Raw genomic sequence first — 10,006 nt, 5'->3', positions numbered from 1 at the left:
TATATAGAGTTCACAGTATTTTTTTTTAAAGGTTTAGGACCTCTAGAACAAAAGGGAAATTCCATAATGTTATGTGTTCATTTAAGAGTTGACAGGTCACTGGGTGGCAGTATTGCCTGCATATTTACAACCTTGGCTGGATGTGGGTCCCTGATTTGTGGGCAGGTGGAGTTAAGTTTGGGTTGCAATTACAGAAAACTCAGGACATTGTTTTTCACCAAAATTTGGAAATCACCTAAAAGCTACCTAATTTCTTTATTTTACAGATTTGGAAAATAAAACCTAAGTAGATAGTGACAATTTCGTATTGCAATCGAACTTAACCAGCTTCAATGTTCTTCCTACTTGACCAGTGGTTTTATAGTGTTTTCATAGAACACCTAAAGTGTCATTTATTTATTTAAAGATTTTATTTATTTATTTGACAGGGAACACAAGCAGCGGGGGTGGGAGAGGGAGAAGCAGGCTTCCCGCTGAGCAGGGAGCCCAATGCGGGACTCGATCCCAGGACCCCAGGATCATGACCTGAGCCTAAGGCAGATTCTTTTTTTTTTTTTTTTTTTTTAAGATTTTATTTATTTATTTGAGAGAGAGAGAGAATGAGAGATAGAAAGCACGAGAGGGAAGAGGGTCAGAGGGAGAAGCAGACTCCCTGCTGAGCAGGAAGCCCGATGTGGGACTCGATCCCAGGACTCCAGGATCATGACCTGAGCTGAAGGCAGTCGCTTAACCAACTGAGCCACCCAGGCGCCCCCTAAGGCAGATTCTTAACCGACTGAGCCACCCAGGTGCCCTAAAGTGTCATTTAGATTTCATTGAAATAACCCACAACAAAGTATGGTTCAGTCAGTGTAACATTAAACTCCTTGAGAAAATACAGCTTTGTGTATATCCATTTGGTCCAGATACTCTGCCAGTGTCAGTTTTGATACGAATTGAATGCATTTAGACTACAGCTCAAGCAAGACCAGGGTTTGTCTTTCAACAACTGATGAGTAGGTAAACAAGCCAGTTTTCCTGTCCTTTAATGAATTTGAGAAGTCACGACATAAAGATTTCATTCTTAGGATATTAGAATTTAACTGATGCCATAAAATATTCCTGGAGTAGGCAGCATTACCTTTTGTCTACAGTTCTGTCCTGCTGTGTTTGCTCCAGGATATACCTAGTAGAAGCAAGGAAGCACACACAGATTGGTGTTAACAAGGGCTAGGGAAATGGTGTGCAGACATTCGTCACCTGATTGATTAATGGACAACCCTCTGCATTTAATAGAAATCTTGCTTTGGTTTTGCAGGAAAAGGTCTTTATTTCTGACCAGTTTGTTTCAAAAAGATGTCCTTAAATACCAGGTGTTTTCTCAAGGCTGGGCAGTGTTTAGTCATTTTCACCATCTGTGCAGGAAATGAAAACCCCAGTGACCGACACAGGTTATATACGTCCTGTGTGTTATCCCTGTTAGCACAGCTGCCTCTTTCATGTGATGTCATTGAATGTAAATTATTTGCGCCTCAATCTCCAGATGCTTCCGCTATTACGGAGAGTGGCTAAAATGCATCTGTGATTGCATTTGCTTAGACAAGCCCTAGATTCCCATCACTTAAGTTTTCAGTTACAGAAAATCAGGTGATCAGATTTTTAATCATGGGGACAACTGGAAGCTGTCTATATATTTACAATATAGAAGCAGCCGAGGGGTGCCTGGCTGGCTTAGAAGACCGTGAGACTCTTGATCTCAGGTTGTGAGTTTGAGCCCCACGTTGGGTGGAGAGATTATGAAGAAAATTTTTTTTAAAAAAAGGAGAAAGAAACTGAGCCTAAGTAAGCTTGCATTGCCAAGAACTAGAATTGAGCTCTGGCTTCAGTGACCAAGGATTTTAGGCTGTGTAGTGGATGTGCCCAGTCACACCAAGCATTCCCTTGTACTTGGCTGAAAGTAGAGCCTGCTTTGTCTTGCTGCTCAGGAGTTTTTGAATCCTACCTTTTGTCTATAATCATTCATTCCAACCTCTGTAGTGGTAGTCGTAATACTGGCATAGGATCCTGGTATATGTGAAGTGTTTTCTATAAATGAGGGAAGTTCTTCAGTATCTTCTAAGAAGATTCCCAAGGAGAAGATGCACATGGAGGATGATAAGGTTATCATTTCTATAGTTTTGGGGTAATATTGATGTGTCAGATTTTTTCTTGAACAAGTTCATTCTTCTGTGAAACACGTTCTAGAGGATACATAATTCTGTAAGATTAAACTCTCTCCAAAGTGGATTATGGGAAGAGCTAACTTTTGAGTGCTTGGGATGGTGCCTGATAAGTGTACGTATGCCAAGAGCTTATAATGCATCATCTCTTTGAATCTTCTAGCAACCTTTAAAGAGGTTGATTATTATGCCCCTGTACAGGTGAGGAAGTGATATTACATGTCCAGGGTTACCTGGCAAACCAGTGGCAGAGTTAAACCCAGGGAGTCTGAGTCTAGAAAATGTTCTTAATCCCTATAATAATGGCAAGAGAATCTTGATATTTAATGGTATGTCCTTCTCTTAACATAAAATGGTATGGCAAAATAATGGTTAAGTGTTCTAGCTCTGCTATTTACTAGTCTGTGGTATTGGCCAGTTAGGCTAAAGAAACTCTCAGAAATATAGTAACTGCTTGGGGCACCTGGGTGGCTCAGTCGTTAAGTGTCTGCCTTCAGCTCAGGTCATGATCCCGGGGTCCTGGGATCGAGCCCCGCATCGGGCTCCCTGCTCAGCAGGAAGCCTGCTTCTCCCTCTCCCACTGCCCCCGCTTGTGTTCCCTCTCTTGCTGTGTCTCTCTCTCATATAAATACATAAAATCTTAAAAAAAGGAGGGGGGTTAAAAAATATATATATATAGTAACTGCTCAAAGAGTAGATTATATCATTTATGGCAGCCAGAAACTGAAGCAGGCAGTAACGAAGGGGGAAAAACCTTTAAAAAGTGGCACGCTCACTGAAGCTGGACAAGTCACTATCATGGCAAACAGTGAAACACCTAGAGAGAAAACAGTTACCAAAGAACAAAGACACTGCATTGCACTTTTTAATTGCACAGGTAGTCTTAAATAAATGGAGAAAGCACCTTCCAAAAGTTACACTAGCAGGGAAAGATTCCATCAAGCATTTACATAGTAAATTTCCATAGTTTTACAAAAGATTCTTGATCTTTACTTCAACTGTACATGAAGGAAAGGAGCCCCCTCAGGTAGGTGTTCTCTGCTTGCAGAAGCAAACTAAAGGACCTAAAATTGGAGGTAAGCCTGGGATGCCAAGAAGAGGGAAAAGAAATGTTAAAGGGCCACTCACAAATTCCATGTCTAAGACGCTTGTCCAATGACCTTTACGTAAGAATTTTAGGACAAACTACTGCCTTTAAGATAAGGGTACAACCTCAAAAGCTGTAATTCTGGACTATAGTAATATATCTGAGTACCTTGGACTGCTGGATGACAAAAGACAATACTTGGGGTGACCTATACGGTTTGAACAAATACTTTAGAGTAATTCCCTAGGACTGTACGCCCTCTACTTTGGCTTTTTTAAATGAAGCGCAGGCTTCTCTGCTATCTTCCAGGCAGTATAATGGTCAAGGAAAAGGGTAACAGCACTGGATCATTCCTTAGACACTAATCAGCTGGGGAAAGAGTTCATTGGCAAAAGTGTCCTCCCAAGAATGGTCTACACCAAGCAGAGAGGACATGTCGCTGAAGGGAGAAGGGGAGCCCTCATATCCACAGTCACTATAAGCATCGAGTAGACAGGAAGATGGCTTCAGGCAGTGGCTGGATGAAAGTGGATCTGAGGTGCCCAGCTCTGGAATGAAGTCATCTTCTACAAGTTCTTCCTTCACTGAGACAGTGAATTCAGGGCGATCTTTCTCTGAGGGGCTGAAAGGTGCTTCCTCAATTTTCACTACCACATTAGCTTGGCTCTCTGTCTCAGAGGGTATCTCTAAGACTAGGGGCTTGGTATATATGTGGTCAAACCGAATCAGTTCATTAATGGCTTCCAGCTTGGCTGATGACGTCCCCAGTGATGGAGAAGGGGAGGCTGGTAAGGAATTGGGTCCTTCTGGGTGTACTTCTGGGAGCTGCTCCAGGCTGGGAGACTCTGGGGAAGGACATCTGAAGAACATGACTGGATCCAAGTTGAACAGAATGCCCAACAGGATATCAGACTGCAAGAGGCAAAAATTAAATGGAATCCAACCATCAGAATGTACTGAGAATTTACCTGGAATACGTAATATTAGGTCCCACAATGTAAATTAATCACAATAGGATAACCACCGAGACCCACAGACCCATTTATCTACACCTCACTCTATGTCCTAAATCACTTGGAAATAAGGAAGCAGTCGATGTTCACCTGTAACCCAGCCAAAACTAACTTCTGCTCTCCTCTGTCTGGCTGGGAATGTCAGACATCAAACAGATAGAATTAACTAGTTATACAGCTCTTCACTAAATCCCAAAAACCCCTACCTCAGAGTCTGAAGAGTCAACGCTGTCAGAATCCATGGGGAGATGTTCTGGAGGGGTGACAACTGGGCCTGCACCTGCTGCAGAGGTGCACGTAGTCTGAGTGCTGCGGACTCAGCAGACCCGGTCACTGGCCTCGCTCCATTCCCCTGGGAAGAAAGACCAATGTCAATAAACAGCTCAAACTGCAGAGTCCTCAAGGAAATGCTCACCTGGCAGCTGCGATTCTCAACTTTCCAGAAAGCTAGAAAACTATGCTTTAGAGCTGAAATCTTTCCCTTACCTTTGTTATTTCCATTTAATTGAGTCCTCCCAAGAGAGAGGAGAAAAGAGAGGGAAGACTAACTTCTGTCATTTTCTATGCAACAAAAACGCCCCAAAGGTTGAGGAAGGACTGATATATTTTTTTTTTAAGATTTATTTATTTGAGAGAGAGAGAATGAGATAGAGAGAGAGCACAAGAGGGAAGAGGGTCAGAGGGAGAAGCAGACTCCCTGCTGAGCAGGAAGCCCGATGCGGGACTCGATCCCGGGACTCCAGGATCATGACCTGAGCCGAAGGCAGTCGCTTAACCAACTGAGCCACCCAGGCGCCCCAGGACTGATATATTCTTAAATAGTATCTTCAATGATGTTCTCCATAATAATGTTTTGTTTTTTTAAGCCTGGGTGGCTCAGTCGCTTAACCATCTGCCTTTAGCTCAGGTCATGATCTCAGGGTCTTGGGACTGAGGCCCACATCAGGCTCCCTGCTCAATGGGGAGTCTGCTCCCCCCCTCCCTCTGCCCCTCCACTTGTGCTCACATGTGCACTCGCTCTCAAATAAATAAAATCTCAAAAAAAAAATTTTTATCTAAGTAATCTCTGCACCCAAAGTGGGGCTTAAACTCACAACCCTGAGATTGACAGTCTCATGCTCCAGCAACTGAGCCAGCCAGGCACCCCTCCATAATAATATTTTTTTAATTTTATTTATTTGAGAGAGAGTGAGAGAGAGCACGAGTGGGGAGGAGAGGGAGAAACAGGTTCCCCACGAGCAAGGAGCCTGATGCAGGGCTCAATCCCAGGACCGTGAGATCATAACCTGAGCCGAAGGCAGACGCTTAATGGACTGAGCCACCCAGGTGCCCCCCTAATAATCTTGACTAATAAAGTTCCATAGTGAAGTTCAGGCCCCAATCTTTTTGGACAGTAATTTTTTAAGTTTGTTCTGAACATTAGCTTCACAGAGTAGAAGTGCCCTACTGTCAATCTCAGACCACTTAAGTGCTGTCAATAAAAAATTCACCATGTCTGTGCATTAAAACCCATAATCACCTTCTATCAGAGGGGTGTCACTATCACAATAAATCCTGTCCCTACTCATTCATATTCATCAAAGAACTACTACAGTTTTAGGAGCATTTAGTTAGATTGGACTGGTTCTTTTTCTGATTTTTTTTTTTTTTTTAAGATTTTATTTATTCATGAGGGATAGAGAGAGAAGAGAGGCAGAGGGAGAAGCAGGCTCCCAAGGAGCAGGGAGCCCAATGCGGAACTCGATCCCAGGACCCTGGGATCATGACCTGAGCCGAAGGCAGACACTTAACGATCTGAGCCACCCAGGCACCCTCTTTTTTTTTTAAGATTTTATTTATTCATTCAAGACACAGAGATAGAGAGAGAGAGCACGAGCAGGGGGAGAGGCAGAGGGAGAAGCAGGCTCCCTGCTGAGCCAGGAGCCAGACGCGGGGCTCGATCCCAGGACCCTGGGATCATGACCCAAGCCAAAGGCAGACACTTAACCATCTGAGCCACCCAGGCGCCCCTTTTTCTGGTTCTCCTTAACACTGACATGGTCCATCTTGTTGGCTATCGATACTTGTTAGTACTTGCTCTTAGCTGTGTAACTTACTTTAATTATTAGGATTTAGTACTATTCACTACACAGTTGAAAAACCAGTAAGTGCCATTAAGGGGTCATGTCACTTAGAAGCACTTCTCACACAGGGCATCAGATAAATGAGATGACCTACCTTGGTCTGGGTCTCAGCCTCCTCTTCAGTAACCAGGGCATCCATCCCCAAGCGCTGTCTTAACTCCTGGTTCTCAACTACAAGGCCATGGGTTTTCTCTCGCAAAAGCTGATTTTCTAGCAAAAGTTTTTGGTTCTGGAAGTAAGTTCAAGAAGAAGCTATTGAAACAACCAGTTCTTTCACTTAAGAATCTAGCTGATAAGTTTCACTACAGTTCTACAGTTGGTTTCCTTTCCTTCTCCTAGACCTTTTTTTTTTTTTTTTAAGATCTTGTTTATTTATTTGACAGAGAGAGACACAGCGAGAGAGGGAACACAAGCAGGGGGAGTGGGAGAGGGAGAAGCAGGCTTCCTGCCGAGCAGGGAGCCCGATGTGGGACTCAATCCCAGGACCCTGGGATCATGACCTGAGCCAAAGGCAGACGCTTAACGACTGAGCCACCCAGGTGCCCGTTACCTCCTAGACCTTTTGAAAAATTCTGCTTATATAGTTGGTTCACAGTAGGTATTCAAAGGAAAGGTCATAGTTATGAAAAACAATTGCCATGCTGTGGGGTCACAAATAACAATGCTTCCAACTACTAATATAGACCTCAGCAAAGGGTGACTTGTGGCTTTAATTTAGATAGGATGGCAAAAAAAAAAAATTCCTATCTTGAACTAGCAGGTTGTAATAGAAGTAATGGTGGACCATAAAATCAAAATATGTTGTGTGTGTGTGTGTATAAATATAGATATATATGAAATCCTTATGTATTTAAGATGTGTAGCTGGCAACAATTTAAGATTAGGTAGTTAAGTGGGCCCTAGAAGGGTAAGGGAACCGTTAGTGGACTTTTGGCCAAGCCAGGAAGGGTCTCAGATTTAAGCAATGATTTTCTACCTGCTTTTACAAATTTCTTAGTACTAACTTGATAAACGTTGTAATGTTGTAATTCACCAACTCTGAGATAGACCTAGCACCAAATGCCAGAGGGTCAACCACTTCTGCTCTCATCAAGTTTCACCACCTAATCACTTAACTACCTATCTACCCTAATTTAGATTCGTTTAACTTTTTTTTAGCTTAACTTTTAATTAACTGTTCAGTTGTATTCTAAAGAGAAAGGAACAACTTGAGATGGGCAGCAAACAACAGAACATTCACCAAGGAAGGATATACAAGAAATATAAGAGTTTGACCTTAAGTATTTTTACCTCTTCCTCCAAATCTACCACTTGCTGTTCCAGCTCACTCATTCGAGCTTTCTTTCGGTCTCTGGCAGTCTGGGCTGCGACTCTGTTTTTCAGTTTCCTGAGAAAAGGGACATACATACACTAAGTCATCTCAAACCTTATTTATATCTTTATTTGAGAACTTGGCCAGCTGGTGCTTTCCTTTTCATTTACAGTATAAGGTGGACTAAGGTAAAATACACTCCAGGCTCCTCCCCTCAATAAAACAAAACAAAAAATAGAGCCTTTCCTGGATCTGGCTTGAAGAACTGCCTCATTCTCTCCCATATTGCGTCATCCACACCCCCGTCGCATCCCGGCCACAGCAAGGACGCTGGACACAAATACTACTCATCTTGCATCATAAGAGATTTCCTCCTCCCATTTTTATTCCCCCCGTAGAACTCAAATAAAGAAGAGGCCGATGACTTTCGCCCTGGCTGACATCCTGGGCAGTCCCCGGAAGGCTGGGCCCGGCGTCTGCTCAAGGAGGCACTTAAATCACAAAAGGCACCATGATCACAAAAGAACTAACATTTACGAGAACTGGGTACTAGGCGTTTCTCACTCAATCTTTCCAACGACCTCATGAATAGATACCATTTTTAAGGGCGCGGAGACTAAGTTTGACTAGTGAGCCTTACGGAGCTCACAGCCCTCTCGACAACTGTCATTTCGGCTCCATGACCCTCCAAAAAAAGTAGGTCAATCGAGTCCACGCCACTGCCCAAATTCAGAAAAGCTGAATGACAGGTCTATGGTCACAGAGCAAGAGGGCCTGGAACCCAAGTGCGCGAACACTCAGCTCTACGCATCTCTAATGAGACAGAAAAGAAGGGGGATTAACAAAGGCCCGGGCAACCCGGGACTCCGACTTCCTGCCCCGCCCCGCGCCACGCTGGCACCCCACCCGCCAGGCCCAGGGCGCCCGATCAGCGCCCGGCTTCGGATCCGGGTCCCAGCCCCTCGCCTTTCGCCCTCAGGGTCCGCGCCCCGACCCTCGCCCACCTCCGCAGCGCCTTCTCCTCGGGGCTCAGGTGCGTGAGGCGCTGTCGCTTGCGCGCCTGGGGTGGGCCCCCGCTCGCCACCTCCGGGCTGGCCCCTCGTTGGCCCGGCACCATGAGTGGCAGAGCCCGGCCGGCCGGGGCTCCGGTGGCGGCGGCGGCGGTGGCGGCGGGCTTGCCGGACAAAAGCAGCACTTTGGGGGCCCCGGCGGCCGAGGTCTGCGCGGGTGCCACCACCACCATGGCCCGAGAGGGTCTACGCCAGACCGCGCCGCCGCCGTCCACCGGGCCGGCCCCACCGCACCCAGCCTTTCTACGGTCGTGGCCCTCCGTGATTGGCCAGCGCCGCGTGACGCGTGGCCGCTCTCGGAGCCCATTGGTCCGGCGGGCCCGGAGGGGGCGGGGCCGGGGCGTCCAGCGTGGGGGCCGGGGCGTCCACCGTGGCTGCTGCGGTCCGGGGCTGGAGTGGGCGGGCGGTGGTGGGGGGAGACCCGCGGGATCCCGGGCTGGGGGCCCTGGAGGGCCTGGGCACTGCTCGGCTCCTCAAGAAGGGTCCGGAACCCGGCGGAGTTTCCTCCTCGGACAGATTTTACCCCATAGGCTGACGCATTTCCGAACGACTGAGTCTAATCCCAAACGAAGAGATTTCCAGACTGATGACTTTTTACCGAGACTGACAGATGGTTGTCACCTCTGCCTGACCACATTTTCTCTCGTGCGCCACATCGGGCCCCGAGCGGAGTGGAAAGTCGAGAGAGAGAGCGAGAGAGCGAGCAAGCCAGTCGGGCCTTGGATGAGAAAAAAGCCTGCAAAGAAATTCCGCGAAATAAGAGCTTTTAGGAAGTGAAATCGCAGGGTTGTGATCTCCGAGTGTTAGGAATACATGTAATGTAATTTCAAGTTGCATTTCTAAATTGTCTGCTACGAGCATACTTTTTTCATTTCACGTGTTAAAACGAGGGTCCCGGGGTCTACCCTCAGCCCCCTGGCACGCGGGGCAGTTCGAGGCTCCTGCCCCGGCAGCTTGGGAGCAATTTAGGCACATGGATATTAGAATGGAGCAATCCGATGAGCCCCCCGCCCCCCTTCGCCTGTTCACCTTATTTGAAGCCAATTACAAAATGTGGAATTCCCTAGAATCACAAAGTGATACTTTCTTTAACAAGTAGTTAGGGCTTCTTCTGTGCTTAAGTTCCAGGGACGCAAAGATTAGGAAAACTCCTATGTGGTGGTTGGAAATGGGCAAAAAGTGAAAAGACAGAATGGCTCTAGG

The 10,006-nt window shown here is 46.1% G+C and overlaps 1 protein-coding gene across 1 annotated transcript; it reads right to left on the bottom strand.

Annotated features, from left to right (window-relative positions):
- Positions 1-3,050: 3,050 nt before the first annotated feature.
- On the bottom strand, positions 3,051-9,036 carry XBP1 (X-box binding protein 1). The gene is given in 6 exon segments (XM_028124748.2): positions 3,051-4,197; positions 4,505-4,612; positions 4,615-4,650; positions 6,516-6,650; positions 7,712-7,808; positions 8,738-9,036. Coding segments are annotated over 6 exon segments (1,173 nt in total). The 5' UTR covers positions 8,977-9,036; the 3' UTR covers positions 3,051-3,639.
- Positions 9,037-10,006: the final 970 nt, after the last annotated feature.

This window comes from Eumetopias jubatus, unplaced genomic scaffold (genome assembly GCF_037043125.1).
Source record: "Eumetopias jubatus isolate StellerSeaLion01/CBP00866 unplaced genomic scaffold, mEumJub1_p1.0 scaffold_16, whole genome shotgun sequence".
Taxonomy (NCBI): domain Eukaryota; kingdom Metazoa; phylum Chordata; class Mammalia; order Carnivora; family Otariidae; genus Eumetopias; species Eumetopias jubatus.
This window is presented reverse-complemented; position numbering and strand designations above follow the sequence as displayed.